This window comes from Myripristis murdjan, chromosome 22 (assembly GCF_902150065.1).
Source record: "Myripristis murdjan chromosome 22, fMyrMur1.1, whole genome shotgun sequence".
Taxonomy (NCBI): Eukaryota; Metazoa; Chordata; class Actinopteri; order Holocentriformes; family Holocentridae; genus Myripristis; species Myripristis murdjan.
In genome coordinates this window covers 12,272,748-12,289,198 of record NC_044001.1, presented here as the reverse complement: position 1 = coordinate 12,289,198, position 16,451 = coordinate 12,272,748, and the positions used below count along the sequence as shown (strand labels likewise).

The following is a 16,451-nucleotide window of genomic DNA, read 5'->3' as shown; positions in this document are numbered from 1 at the left end:
GCTATTTATATTATTCATTATTTATTTATTTTTTTTGGCTGAGGAATCAGAGAGCCTGATTGACTCTGTACAATCCTCAAGTCAGTAAAATGTCTAAGTGGACTTATGGGTAGAAGTTGTCATTGCAGCTTATTTGGTCTCTTACTTTTCATTTTAATAAGGCGATCAGTTCCAAAGTCTCCAAATCCAGGGATTAGTTTAGATTTATAAACTCTGACCCAAGTGTAGGAATTTTACTTAGTGGTTTGCAACATATTATGAATTAGACAAGCTGAGAAACTGGGTAAAATCAACACACAAATCATGTCTACTCTCGGGCACAAGGTGGTAGCAGTGGCCTTTTCACTATCTACCATCTTTAGCCCAAACCCAGTCAGACGTCCTCTGCACCTGCCCAGAGCAAACCGCATAAGGCGTGATGGGCAAATGCAAGCGGGCATTTATAAGGTGTGAAGAAAGTCCTGGCTGCAAGATTTATTTGCAAACGGTCAGGGTTTTTTTTTTTTTTTTTTTGGAGAGCGAGGCTTTAACATATGGGCTTGGAGAAGGTTGTAGTTTTTGACTGCTCTCTCTCAAATAAGGCGGAAGGTGTGCAAAACGGTGTTCATCTGCCTCGTAAACCAAATGCTGTTGCAGGAAACAAGTAAAAGCAAAGAGCACCGGCTCAGTTGCATTGCTGCTGAAATATGCGGACATTGACTTGTCCTTGGAATATATTTGTGAATGAGCCCAGGGAGTGGAGCTGCCCCCCTCCCTCTCTCTTCCCCCTCCCCCTCGCCCATCCTCCCCCCTCCCTCATCCCTCATTTGGATAAACGTCACGGACTGCCTAATGGCGAATCAGTGTGGTTTTGTCATTCAAGCGGCAGGCAGGGCTGTCATTTTGTTGCCTTGGCGACTACAAATCAATAGCATCATGCAGTATCTTGTCCATTCCCAATGAGAGGGTTCAGTCCTTGCTGCCGTCATTGGGACGGGGTGGGGGGGTGTAGGGTGAGAGGGGGGCAGCGAGACATCTATCCTCTGATTGGCTCCTGCTGATAATAAGCTGCCATTGAAGATTTCTGGCCCTGGTGGAGGGGGTGTGTCTCCGGCGACACAAGTACACGCCTCTTGCATAAATGCTCCGCACAACTGTCTCGCTGATCAGACGCACCAAATTACAGAGCTACAGTTTTGTGCGCTTCAGCCGTGTCATACCAGTTGTCACTTTCGGTTTGCGTGTGCGCTCCGTCCCCGCCTCGGAGGAAAACAAAAAAGAAAGAAAAACAATAAAGAGAGAGAACTTAGTCTCTGAAAAGATTCCCTAATCGCCAGAATAGACAGCAGGTGTGAATTCATGTCTGTATATTCCCCGCAGATATACTGGTGAGTACTCGCACCTTTTCGGCTTTGACTTCAACCTGTTCATTGTACCTGCGTGAACAGCAGCAGTGTTTGGCTTGCTTTGTGCTTCTCCTGGGGGCGTGTTCACTCGGAAAAGAAATTAATTTAATGGGCTTTGGGCGTTGCACCCGACCACTAATGAAGTAACTAATAAATGAAGCCTTTAATTTTGTCTGATGATGCAGTTCCCTCAGAATAACTTTGATTACCTTAGTGCTGCACACCCACAGTTGTTTCCTTTGAGTTGTTCTGTGGGGTGTTGCCTCTGAAATGGAAAAGGTCACAGCATAACCAGTTTGGAAAAAAAAAAAAAAAAAGCCTTGGGGTGTCTCCTAATTTTTGGGTGGATGGGATTTCAGAAAGGTCAAGATGAACACCTCAGAGACAGGACGAGAGGAACGGAAGGAGAGAGTGCATGTCTGGTATGCTTCATTTTGAGCTGTCTCTATTTAGGGATGAAGCGCACTTTAATCCACTTCTCAAGACCTTTCCTGAACCATGAAGCACAAAAGATTTGATTTGCTGCTCCTTGAGCATTGTAGCAGGGATGTGGACGGTTGGAAGCGCACTGGTCTTCATCCAGTGGTCTGCATGTGCTGCAGGTGCAGTGCAAACAGGGGTGGATATACTTTCTCAGTCCATTACTGTGAAGTGTAATTTGTCTCACCATAACTGTTTGTAACCAGTATTCACAGCTTGATTTACGTGACTTTTTGACACTCGTCATAAGGAATGGCGCCTCATTTGTTTTTTTGTCAGCCATTAGGCACACTTATCTATCTGAAATGCTTCGCCTGTGTGCACAGAGGATATGCAAGTCACTTTGAAACATTGTTTTGCTTCTCTCTTCAAACCTCAGCAGGCCTCTGGCTGTCTATACCAGGAAGTGTAGACTTAACCTCTTTACTGTAACCACACTCTGCTCTCTCGCCTCTGCTACAGGCCTGTGCTTCTCTGTTCTGTGAAGATACTTTGAGTGCTGTAGTGCGTGGAAAACCCTCCTCTCTGTCTTGTTACTGGACTTTCCCCATTACTCTGCTTCAGAGATGATTTTTTTCTTTCTTTCTTTTTCAAAGACATGGCTTAAAACAATTTAGAGCTATATGAAATGGACATTCATGCTGCCGCTTCGGCTTATCTTTTGAATGAGTAGCTTTGAATCTGCATGTGAACAGGAAAACCTCTTTCTTCTCATTGCAACACTAACACTAGAAGTTTGTTTTCACCAAAAGAGAACGCAGCATTATCCTCTACTCCTGCAGTGCATATAGGCAGCTCAGGTGTTCAGCTCAGATTGACAGAGGGTCAATAAAATTTTACTCCTTGATGTGACTCCCATCAAGCACTGCACTGGTAACCTGATCTTTGTTGTGGATTCGGTGGCAGATTCGCTCCTGGGGGTCTTACACCACCCCCTCCACAGCCACCACCCACCCACCTCCGGAGTCGTGTGATTTGGCTGGTGGACAGCTCAGCGTTGGCATGGACTGTCAGCAGTATTGTCAGCTGGGGTTTATGATGTGCATCGCAAGAGCTGTGGGTTGCAGAGGGGAAACAATGTCGATAATGCAAGATGCAATATCCAGTCTGGTTGATTTGGAGAGACTGTGGTGAAGATCAGTGCAGTTCCTGCCTGTCAGCACCACCATACACCCACCATCATACACCCACACAGCTTTCATGGTCTGGGCCTTTTTATAGTCTGGACACTGGGAGGACCATGGGTTTAAATGTACTCGGATATTTTGTGTCATTCTTCCATTTTATATTAACAGCAGCCGCATGTAGGCATCCTCAGAACAATTTTGAGCCTCATAGATGACATTTTAAGGATCGCAGTGCTCACCTTAAAACCACTACCCCATTAATAAGAGTGTCTGCCAATGATATAAAAAAAGGTGGGCTATTTAGAATATGTTCAAAGCAAAGATGGAAGAGATTGTTAAACACGTGATGTTTCCACCTGCACCGGTCACTGGGTCAGTGCATTTTTCCACTCTTCATTCCTCCGGGAGACAAAAAAAACCCCAATGGAATAATTTGTGTCAATTGGCTGCAGTGTCTATGGCATTAATCCACAGAGTTACTGGAAGACATCATCGCACGTGTCCTCACGTGAGGCGGGCGTTTCTGTGAATTGTGAAGCCCTTTGTACTTCTGACATGAAGTATGTGGGGCTTAAGGTGCACTGTAAAGGGCATTTAATGATGAATTTAGACTTCCTCTTTGATATGCTGTTTTTTAAAAAATATTGCACGTATGTAAGGCCTGGTAATCGGTTTTGCCCGTTGTTCTGGGTACATGGTACATGACTGACAGTGCGTCTTGTGCCAGAACTTGTAGTCCATCTGGGCTCTGACGGGGCCTGGCATTAGGACGCTGGCAGGACTAGGTGTACATGATCTCGACTGGGTTAAGAGGTAAAGAGGTTTACCAAAATGCTGCCATGTTGGCACACGAAGAACCTGAGGACCGGGTCCTGACTGTGCCAGAGGAGGGATGGTGTGGCATTGAAACTATTTCCGCTAGTTTGCCCACAGTCAGTCTATTCTAACTATGTTAAAGCATGATTGTATTAACTTGTAGGACTGACTGTACATTCCTAATTGTCAAGCGTGTGTCCCAGGCCATAACCAATTATTCCCTCAGCTGTGGTCCATGCTCATCTTACGTCATGCTTTTAAGGTTTGGTTGCTTATAGAACACTTAACGAGTCCTCTCTAGGAAGAAAGTATTCCACTTTGGGAAAGGGACACATTGTTCAACCATGCTTGACACTTATAGGAGTAATAGATGTGACTGGTATGTATGTATGTATGTTTGTTCCCTCCTAGGTTGAATTGTTACGTATGCACCCCCACTTCCTTCTCATTGTGCCCCTTTATGTTTTATTAGGCCGATGTTCTGTTATTCTTAGCCGAGCAGGATGTTTATACGATCCCTGAACAGAAATATGACTGGCAAGGCTTGAGTGTTTATCTTTCTCCCCTCCTCCTTCTCCTCTCCTCTCCCCTGCTCAGGTCTTCACTGTCACCACTCTGTGTTCATCCTTCCATCCCCTCCTCCCTTGCTTTTGCGTGTCTGCCTCACCCTCCTCTGCACCCCACTCAAGGATGAAATAAGTTCAAGAGCAGCCCCAGCTGACATTATTTTTTCCATGTTAAACCTTGCGTATCCTTCAAGCCTCCTTTTTATTTTTTATTTTTAGATATCCGGCTATTGTTTTGGCCAAGCAAAGCACTGTCATCTGACTAGTGCAGGAAAGGTTCGGGTGATTCAACAAGAAGCTGCTCAGTTCTCACATTTTGTAATTAGCCATCCACCCTTGCCATCCTCTGTGCTGTGTGACGTCAGTGTTTCCTCATGCAAGCGACAAGGGGTTTGTGTAAATTTAGGGATGGAAAAACTGATTGATAAAATAGCAGTTGCTGTTGCTTGAGGGTTTAATGATGCCCTGCTGTGATTGTTGACTCACGTCACGCGATGCTCTCCTCCTCAGGATAACGCTGCTTCTGATAATGAGCAGATATAATTTTTTTTCTTTAAATTACAGTCTCCTCTTCCAGTGGTGATAATACAAAATAGAAGATGACACGCACCAAAAAAACATACAGATAACACACATATTTTCACATACATTAGTTTCACAGGATACTTCATGAATAGATAAAAAACTGAATAGAAAATGTGATGTCAAATTTAGATCTAGTGTCCTCTGAAGGTCTAGTCTATACATATTTAATTTTTTCCCTTTTGGATAAGCTCAGCTGATGAGTAGCATCATGGAGCTTACTGCAGATACTACTTGGTAAGGAAAAGTTTGCTTATCGCATTCATGTTTGAATCCTCAGATAGCACAGATTGAAGTCATGACCCATCGTATACTCTTATTGTGTTTGCACTTAATGTACTTGATTCCAAAAAAATAGATACACACCTCAACACTTCATCAGTTTGATAACACTGATTCAAAAGGATGCAAGTGACATGACGCAAAAAATTGGACATCCCAGAGGCTTATCTGAAATTATTGGATTTGTGGGAGTTTAGAGGTTTAATCTGAAGCTTAATCTGCATGAAATAATGGCAGAACCTTTTTTTTTTTTTTTTGTCTCTACCTGGAAGTTGAGAACGAACCGAAACTTTTTTTCAAAATTATTTTGTCCTGTGTCTGCTTATTTTTATCCACAGCAGTTTGTTGGAATTGAAGGTCCATTTACAAGTGGACAGAGTTTTCGTGACAGTGTTTTGGGAGAAACACTTGCAGATAAACAGAGACAGACAGAAATCTACAATATATATATATATATATATATAGAGAGAGAGAGAATTCTTAGTAGAGTGAGTGATGAGTCATAAATGGAGAAAAAGAGCCATGACTGTTTTTGCCCTGAAAATCCAAATGGTAAATGTGTTTCATGTTGCAAAGGCAGACAATTTGCAAACTGAAAGTGATAAGGGGTTTGTTTGTCACATAAAGGGACTTAAACGATTGTCTTTCTGCGCCCTATCAAATACTGAATGCAGAGACACAGAGAGAGAGCTTTTCACTTTACAGAGGTATCAAATAGATGCAGCGCTCAGTCGAGAGGGGGTATGTCAGATGAACAGAGCTGTGGTGAACAGTGAAATTACTTCAGACTAATACATCTTTTATGTAATTATGGTTCCATTCCAAAACATTTTGTTTATCATTAGTATGTTGAAATGATTCACAATTCAGCCAACTCCAAAAATAAACATTTTTATTTAATATTCAAAGTAGGTCAAGCACAGTCCATGCATTTTTTTTGCCCCCCCAAAAGCCCATGACTGTTGAATCAGATAATGTGTGTATGTAAGTGGGCTGCTTGTCATGTTCTTTTTTTCTTTGTTCTATATGGCTGGTGACCACACTGACCACAAGCCTGTGGCCACTGACCACCAGGCACCAGGCTTTAAATAGACAGCGTGAGAAGGCTGCAGAGCATCTTGTCTCAGGACAGCATCTATGTCAGCCCTGAGACCTGCTTCACGTCATTTTTTTAGAGCTTTACTATGCCGGACAGTGCATGCACTAAACATAGATAAACAAGCTCTCGTTACTTTCATCTAAAATGGAAAGTTTGGCCAAGCTTTGATGGAACTAAGAGCATTAGGTTCCAACCCAGTCAAATACTGCTGCACGCCCACAGCACGCTCTCACAATGACTCTGTTCCCTCTCTGCTAGTGCAAGAGCACATCCTCCTGTATTTAGACATGGCCACCGTATGCAAACCACATCACGAGCTGTGCAGCTTTGCAGTGCAATAGCACAGTAGGGCATGGGCTGGATGTTTGATGTGCTGAGGTCAAGACAGGCCAAGTAAAAACAAAACAGTAAAACGTGTGCAGTGAAGTAAAACAAGACTTTTAACAACTCTGTGTGTGTAGATGCAGTGTTTCAACATTGCCAGCTCCTTCTATTAAGATTTACAGTATCTAAGTCCTAACTACATACTACAGTCTTCAAGCAAATTTTCCTCATTGTCTCATGTGCTCAGTGTGCACAAATGCATACCAAATATTGAAAAATATAAAAACTCAGAGGGAAAGATGCCTATAATGTAGGCCTCATTTGTGAATTACTGCTATTGCCTTTTTAGTGTTAAGAAGGTTATGTGTAGCTCATTCATTTTCTCGTGGGATGACGCACACAGAGGTTCCTCTGTTTTAATTAAAGTGATGAGATTTAGTGTCTGCTGCGTTTTTGTCCTGAACAGCTCGCCATGTGAAGTAGCAGAAGTATCATCATGGTGTATTGTAAATGTACGGTCTCAGATGATGTACAACCTCCATTTGTTTTCCTCATTTGACCCCCGCAGCCCAGTGTTTGTGCCCAGCCGAGATATGACTGAGGTGATGATCAACAGCACCCCCATGGAGGACATGAGGCTCAGCCCTAGCAAGGACAGGCTCTCCTTCCAGGTAGGACATACACACATGCACACACACATGCACACACACACACACACACACACACACACACATGCATGCATGATGGTAAAATATTCCTTCCATCCCAGTTCTCTACCCCTAACATTTTTATACGGCCTGGTTGTTTATACCCGTCTGCATCCATTAATTATGTATTGGACTGACGTCAGCATGGACAGGCTGCCACTACCTTTCTATTTGTGAAATGTGAACAGAGTCTACATTTAGGTTGGAACAGAGGAGAATCAAGACATCAGCATTTTTCCCACCGACTCGGGGGAGGAAAAAGAAAACTAGAGAATAACAATTGAGCAACATGTCTTTCTGGGGTCCCAGGCTTCTGAGGGAGAGGGTGGGATTAAAATAGGATTTTTTGTTCCAGCATGGGTCTTAAAGGATAATTCCAGTTTTTTTTTTTTTTTTTTTAGCTTGGGGCTTATTTTCCTACTTTTTGCCATCATGAAGATTGATTGTGTTGAAAATGTCATCTCTTATACACTGTAGAGGTTTTATATCTCCAGGTTGCCGGGAAAGCTGCTGTCCCACACACACACACACACACTCACACACACACACACTCACACACACACACACACACACACACACACACACACACACACACACACACACACACACACAGACACACACACACACAAGGAGGGCCAACGGGTGCAGAATCCAAAAAGTGACTAAAAAACAATCTTGCAATAAAAGACACACTGCAAAGTGAACTTTTTACATCCAATGTTCAATTACGTATTGAATAAAAATTGCATAAATTGTGGTAATAAGCTATTTTCACGAGCATAAGGTGATTGGCAAGTGGACCACTGATGCTGCGTTCAGTGATGTTCTGTAAATTTACACTGCGGATTGTGAAGGAGTTGCTTTCATCAGCCTCATAGTTGTAACTACAAATAGGATTTGTGGGGATTTTTTTTTAAGTAAGATATGATATCTGGCATCGCTCATTCTATACGTGTGTCAACACAAATGGTAAACATGGCAACAAATTTACAGCAGCCCACAGTTTGTCAGTTATATTCATTAATACAAACAACCACGCTCACAAAAAGTGTGTAATATGTGCAGCAGTTTGATTACGGTTGATTTTAAATTCAGAAATATGAATGACTTTGAATGTGGGTGTGCAGTGAGTAAAACACATAAAGAATGCTTTCAAATTGAAGACACTAAATCCTGCTTTTGCATTTCTTCCATTATGATTTGGATGTGGCAGAAGCCCAGCAGCAAGCAAAGTTTAAAAAAAAAAAAAAAAAAAAAAAAAAAGGAAGTGCGTGATCAAGGCTTAAAAAAGTATCAAATGGGCTTCATAGCTGAAATGTTATAATTGTGCAGCGTGGGTGTCACTGTGTTGAAAAGATGTTTTAATCACGTTTTTTTTTTTTTTTTTTTTTTAATCACGAGATTACTCATAGTATGGATGTATTGGACAACAGCACTCTCAGCAATCTGGTAGTAAGTGATGACATTTTCAACACACTACGCTATCATGACGGCAAACACGGCAGGAAAAAAGCCGTGGTTGAAAATAACCAGAATTATCCTTTTTAATCTGCTAAACCTCACAGGACCCTGAACCAGGCTAGTTTGTTTTTGTATGACAAAACCATAATCTTCAGTGCTATTCTAGTAATGTTATGTAAGACTTCAAAAGGCTAATGAGATTGAAGCAATTATTTTTGTTGAAATGTAATTGCATCTAGAATATTTGCTGATCTGTCTGATAAGTATGATTGGCTATTAATAGAGAACACACTGGTATTTTAAATGTAAGATGATGATGGATACTGTGGATTTACACTGTAAAAGTAATGTCACAGCAAAAAAATCCCCCAAATTTTTGATGATACAAGCAGTAAAAGACTTGGGAGGTTACTGACAACCACACAGTAAATTTACACTTACATGCGAAATGTATGTTCTGGGAATCTTCTGTAAATTACTGTGGCCTTTCACAAAAATAAATACTGCAGATGCAGGGAGATCAGGAGCAAGCCATCAGGTGGTCTTGACAAGCTGTTTCCAATGGCTTTGTTTTATTGTCTACTCAATAGGACCTCCTTTGAAACAAACCTACTTAAATCAATGCTATTTTAGTTTAAGTTACTTGCTATTCTTAGCCTGACATTTGGGCACGGGGTGATATAATAAGAGGAATTGGAAAAATAGGGTAATTTCATCAATACAGGCCACTTCACGGATAAACTATTTAGTGTATAACCATTGGCTATGGAAAAACAAGATTGAAATTGATCAAATTAAAACTGCTGGTGAGCAGGAAGATGACTTGAGGTTGTTCTCCAGTTGGAGGGTTAGGGTTTGAACCAGGCCCATGTGCCGATACCTAGCAAAATATACATGAGTAAGGGGCTACTCACATGCCATGCCCAAGCACGTTTGACCCCAAAATCCGGATTATTTGACTAGTGTGAGCGCTCTGTTCTGTGCTTCAGCACAGTACACTTCCTCCGCTCTGGCACGGTTGGACGGGGCGTGCTTCAGCACGGTACGAGTGTTCATGCACGAGCACATGCACGGTCACACACACAGCGCGCGAACGTGGATATGATGTAAATCGTGCAACCGTCCCTCCCCGTTTCTTCCTGCCTCCGCAAAATCATTTTATGTGCGCAGCACGATTAACTGCGAATTGCCGCCTTGCGCAATCAATAATCAACCATGTTGTCTGTGTCGTTGTCCGTTGTACTGCTGCATCCGCGTATAAACAAAAGTCGATTTATAATGACATCAGGCCATTCAAATTTCAACGTGATGACGTGTACTGGAGGCAATCGCGCTTAAGCGCAGTTGGGCTTTGGGTAATGTGAGTGCAGGCCAGCAGGGGACTGGGGAGAGGGGGCATTTGTGCTTCAGCACGATACAGAGCAACTGGGCCTAAAGTGAGTAGGCCCTTAGGCCGCGTTCAGACTGCAGGCGAATCTGATTCAAATCAGATTCCTTCTCAAATCCGATTTTTAGGGCTGACTGTCCACACTGTTTTTAGCAAGTGTCCAAATCAGATCTGACTCTGTTCAGACTGGGCCACATCATTGACCGATCTGACAGGTTGCTGTAGCAACGACGTTGGTGCGGAGGCGTCATCCAGCGCGTGTAGTGTAGAGTAGAGTGACGTCACGGACAGTCAAAACCGATGTGAGTGTTTGGAGCTGTTCAGACTCAGACGCATCTGTCCAAATGTGATCTGAAACTACCTCCCGAATGTGGTTTCGATCAGATTTGCAAAAATTGGATTTCATGTGATTTGTGACTGTTCAGACTACAAAAGAGCCATCCAGTTTCAATCTGGATGGGCTAAAAATCGGATTTGGGCTGGCAGTCTGAACGTGGCCTTAATTTGCTGCTATCTGCTCCAGCGACACTACACTGGCTGATTGACTCTTTGCCCTAATCAGAAGGGTGAAAAAAATTCCCTTGTGGATCAATCTCTAAATCATCACATTTTTATTAAGAACAAGAATACGATACATTTGGAAAACTCTTTGTGAAGCCCATTCATGCCATGCTGTATAGAGAAGTTGTGTCTGTGAGGATGCAGACTGACCCGTAGCAAAGTGTGAGCTTCCTTTCCCGACAGTTCACACCCCAGCTGTGAGTCTGTCTGAGAGAATGGCAGAGGTGGAGGAGGGGAAATGGGAGAAACAGAGGGTGTCAGTGTGCCACTTCCTCTCCACTTCCCATCTCCACTCTATACTGCCTTATCTTGGCTGTTTGCCCAAGGTCCCCGCCAGTCCTTGGACTAGTGATATATAGCAATGACATTACCACCAGTCATTTCCTCCACTGTGGCTGCCACTGGTTTTGATCCAAATTGCATGACTATCACTTAACTGCCAGCTGCACCTATACAAGGTATTGCAGTACATGTTAGACCTATATACCGGGGGAGGAGGAGGAGGAGGAGGAGGAGGAGGAGGAGTAAGTGGTGTCACTGATGTAACAGGACTGGATTACCATCTCACTAAGCACTGTCATGATTCAGGCTTACAGCTTGCGCCCCCCAACCCACAAGAACCTAAAATAGCCAGCATTGTGCCTTGCTGAGGATGTGTCGTTGTTTCCCGTCCCTGGAAGTGAAACAAGCTATGACATGTGTTAGCTAGGGGTCCAATGGCAAGGGCATTCACTGCCTAACTCCCCTTGGTGCTGACGCACAGTGAGTCCTAGCAACACAGGCCAGGAAATGCTGATACATTCAGCCTTTACACATGAACACAGACACACTCGCACACAAATAATTGTACACACATAATCACACCTCTTGCGTGGTTTTGCACACAGCTGTTTTCAGAGAATACATAAGTCGCCTTCCCATTCATGTATGCTTTCGCAACCTGTCAAATTCTCACATTTACAAGGCATATTTTGGAACATTTTGTCTTTTTCCTCCCTTCTCATCCCTCTCCTATGGAATTCATGGAGACTTGGACACAGCTGGATCCCCTCTCTCTCCCCCTCACCCTGTCTCAGTCTCTCTCCTGCCTCATCTAATGCTTTCTTTCCACTGGGCTCTTTGCCCAGACAGCGACATCGCTTTCCCCTTCCAATGTCTCAGAGTGAAATATGCAGGTCTAAAAATATTCTTCCACTTTATCCAAACAACAGCAAAAAATGCTGTTCTTGGACCAGGAGTGGCAGGCTTTTTCCCCTGGGCCATTTCTCTGGTTCCTGAGAACAGAGAAAGTCGGAGGTTGATGTCCAATCTTGCCAGGACAGGGAATGCATGTAATCTCTCTTGTCAGGATGTCTCTCATGCCCTTCAGTTTGCATCCAAACATTTGAGTGTGGCAAGCTGCAGAGCTATTTGGTTGGATTTGTAAATATTCACTTTATTTTCTATCATTTTCTCAGCTTTTTTCTCAAATCCATATCGCTACAAATTATTTCAGCGTATTTATCAACTAATCATCTCTTGGTGAACCTTTAACTTTTATGTCTAATTTACCATAGCAGTTGCCACATCCACAAACTGCTTGATTTCCTTCCCTCCATTTTCACATTTTTGTCCATTTGCAATGCAACGATTATGCTCTTGTTTAATCTTCAGCGTACAGTGATGTGATGTTGGATAACTTTGTAAGCAGCTAGGAGCTGCTTTGGCACATTGCCTGTCAAAGCATTTAGATTAAACATGATGCCGCATTCAAGTCTCAGCACACATGCTTCATTTACCATTACTCAGATGCTGATGTAACTATGCCATGTGGCAATATTTGGGTGAGCGCCAGTATGTAGAAACCTAGATGCCGTAGGAAAATAGGATGGTCAAGAGCATGTCTGTCGCTGGCGTTATCAAGCGGTCACATCCTATCAGACCTCTAGGTTAGTTACATTTACGACATGTCTCGATGGCTCAAAATTAAGTTTTCATGTCCAAGAATTAGGTGTTTTTCAAGACCAATACTTATTGATGTCATTTTTGTAATTAAAACTGCCAATAGCCTGTATTTTGTGCCGATATTCAGTATCAATTATTGTGCAAAAGAATAAAAAAAAATCTTCCTTTAATATATCTGTAAAATGATAAATCAATTTAACTCTACCAAGAACCACCTGTCGTCACCTCCAGTTCACTACATAACACAGTAATTCTCCCAAATACAATAAGCCAATAGGCCAGTAGCACAGCGGACGTTCCTGGCTCAGCGGCTCAGAAACCAAACTGCATTAGCACTCTTGGGTTCAGAATCAATATTTTGCCCTTTCCTTCTTCCCTTGCAGATATTCCCTGACCCCTCAGACTTTGATCGTTGCTGTAAGCTGAAAGACCGGCTGCCATCCATCGTGGTGGAGCCAACAGAGGGTGAAGTCGAGAGCGGGGAGCTTCGCTGGCCCCCAGAGGAGTTCCTGGTCAGTGAAGAGGAAGAGGAAGAGGAGGAAGAGGAGCAGAATAATGGCAGCATCCAAAATGGACAGCCGGCACAGAACTCTCAGCACTAGAGGCTGAGTTGCAGTGTTCTCTCTCTCTTCTTTCTCTTTCTCTTTCTCTCTCTTTTCTTTTCCTCTCTCTACCCCCCTCCTCCTTCCCCTTCACACACTGGTTACATTGCACCTCACAACTCCAGCAGACGAACGGGCAGGCACACATTAAACGTCTAGTGATGCCATCTCGTTTTCTTTGAAACCAAAGCATCACGTCCACAAGAGAAGCAATACATAAACACACACGGCTCCTCGCAAATACACAATAATTCATCTTCCCGGACCTCTCACCCACCCAGTCAGACTTGAAAAGAAGACTCGCACACGCACACTTTCTCCCACCCCGTGTGTCTCGACCCAGAATGGACGTCCCGTCGGACAGTGGCAGCTCAGTGCTCCATGGACAGCTCTTACACTGCAGAGTGCTACTACTGCTCCCATTCTTTTCTCCAAAATGGCTGGCGTCATGACCCCAGAGACTTCATACTCACATACATAACTAATGTGGTACCCGTGGGAATTGTCTACAGTATATTGTCCATACCTGTGTTGAGTTTCTGGATTGATATTGTGGTTGCCATTGCCGTCTATAGATTTGTCTGTTTTTGAGAAGTGGGTGTTTTGTGTAAAATGTCACTGGGAAATTTTTTTTTTTTTTTTTTTCATTTTTTTTTGTTCATATTGGTGCATTGTGATGAGGGTATAGGATTCAGGCCTTCACATAAAGGACAACCTGGAATCATTTTAGAGAAGTAAAAGAAAAAAGACGTGAAGGAAAATAAGCCAGTAGTTGATGCTGTGCCATGCTACATAAGTGATGAATTCATTGTACAAAGGCTTGTTATGCACTGAGGCGCACAACGCTTTGATCCTGTCCTCACCTTGGCCCCCTAGAAGCCTTATAATGAACAGTATTTAGATGATACAGTAAGAGTAATAGTGTGCATAAATAAATGTGATGCAAGCAGGTTATTGTTCAAAGGGGAGAGCTGAGTAAGGACGTTAATGATGGAAAATTGTGATTTTTTTTTTTTTTTCATGCAAAAATTTATGTACAGACCCAGTGAAGGACGTGTAAATACTTGTTCCCCAATGAGCCAACCCTGACCCTTTATAGTGCTTTGATCTTGTTTGTACCATAGGTTCGGTCGACTTTATTCTCAAATTTGTATCAAAGACTGAAATAAGCTCTGAGCTGTAAACACCTGAAAGTTGACCGTCCTAACTACCTACCTAGTCTTCCTATTCTTTTGAAAACAGCCATACGTTGTAACACCGTGAAATGCAGATCACAAATGATACACAATGTAGGATCAATGAGTTCACAAATAATGATAAAGGCAATAGCTGAAACAATATTGTTATACAATAAGCTTGAAATGTGCTTTGCATCATTAAACTTTTGGTTTATGATAAAACTAGTCCCTTAGTTTCTCAGAATGAGTCTGACAAAAGATATTTATGGGGAAACAGATTTGTTTCCCTTGTAGTGTGCAAAATTTTCAAAGCAGTGTTGGTCAATTATTTGTACTCAGCTCATTGATCCTGCTTTATACCATGGTGTTTTGGTTATTTGCCTGTATGCAATTGCAAAAATTGTGGGTGTTCCTATTTTTTTTTTTTCCCTTTATGCCACTGTTCAGTTATTCATCTTGGAGTAATTAAGACTGTCAGTCATGTTGTGGAGACAGTATTCAGCTTTTGTGTACATGTAATCTGTTCTCTCTGAGGTTCTGTTCAATGAACATGTCTGAAGTTTGTCTCTGGTCTTTTTGTAAGTTCCCAGTTGAATGGCATTAGGGCTGTGTACAGAACATCCTTCTCTTTCTGCTGTCTATCACCTACAGGTCCCACATTGTTTTTGTAAAGCTCAGGGAGATTAGCCGCCATCTTTCTCTTGTTTTTTTGTATTTAGACCACTTTCTCTGTGACAAATACAGAGGCTGTAAATAAACATTTGAATTTGCTATCCAACTGTCTTGACTCTGCTGTGATAATAATTGACTCTCCAACGTTATACTGCCACGACAACAGGTAGAGAAGAGCTTCTCTCGGGGGTAATCCTCCAATGCTTCAAAAGTGTTGTTTTCAAGAGAACTTTGCCTCTGTGTTGTCTTTCATTTTCCTTTTCGTGAAACCCCCCTTTTTCCCCCCACTCACTTCACCTGCAGTGGTTAGAGATGAGCAGTGTTACTTCCTGCCTGGCATCTCTTGCACGCAGGATCTCTCTTTTTCTCTCTCCCTCTACGAATGAGGATACATGTTTCAAATATAGAAGCGAGAAGAGGCCACATGCTACTTCCTGTCTTCGACCTCGACACAAACACAAACACACAAACCTGGCTGCTAGTCACAATAAAATCTCGCTCTTGCACCGTCTTGTGCGCTGAACAGCCTATGCGCTTTGATTTTCAAGTTCTTTCGGAAACAAAGGCACATTTAAAATGCTCACAATGCCATCTTACCATCTGGAGTACATTGATGCAAGCTACGACCTTTTGGAAGCTTTTACTGTTACAGAAATATCAAGGATCGTATTGGTATAAAAGCTTGTGGAAGCAACTCCTCACGCTCTGCCTATAAACACTCACCACAATGGTATAAGAGCAATAAAAAAGTGGTTGAGTGGAAAAGCACTAATGGGGAACTGGGGGATTTACAGGAATAAACACAAAGCTTTCTGATCACTGTTACAGTGGAAACTTCTCAGGTGATTTGCTGCCCAGTATTAGTGGCCCATTAAGGTCAAGTTTGATTGCCTAGTATCAGGAAGAGTCCATCAAAAGTTGCTGTGGTAGGGCCTTTGGGGGCCAAGGGCCTCACAGATTGGCCAAGGCAGTGCTCTAAAGGCCTTAAGGTCACTTCCTGGAAAGAGAACAATGAACTGACATTCTATCCTGCTTCCTTCTTCCTGGAAAAAAAAGCAGCATAAGAGTTATTAATACATGCCGGTGATAATGGTTGAGGGCGACTGCACAGAGAGCGTCTGGTCCAGGGAGTCAGTAATTAAACTTGCTACGCCCTGCCAACCCTGGGTCAGCACTAAAAACTGAGTTCGGGATCAGAAAACACACAGTAATGTTAGCAGGTCAAAATGGAGGATATTTATCAGAGCTTATCATGCTTTATATTTGTGCAAGAATCGT

The 16,451-nt window shown here is 42.7% G+C and overlaps 1 protein-coding gene across 1 annotated transcript; it reads left to right on the top strand.

The window, feature by feature from the left end:
• Window positions 1-1,136: 1,136 nt before the first annotated feature.
• Window positions 1,137-15,288, top strand: lbh (LBH regulator of WNT signaling pathway). The gene is made up of 3 exons (XM_030045038.1): window positions 1,137-1,367; window positions 7,230-7,332; window positions 13,105-15,288. Exons 1-3 carry the CDS (start codon window positions 1,339-1,341, stop codon window positions 13,321-13,323), a joined length of 351 nt encoding a protein of 116 aa, XP_029900898.1. The 5' UTR covers window positions 1,137-1,338; the 3' UTR covers window positions 13,324-15,288.
• Window positions 15,289-16,451: the final 1,163 nt, after the last annotated feature.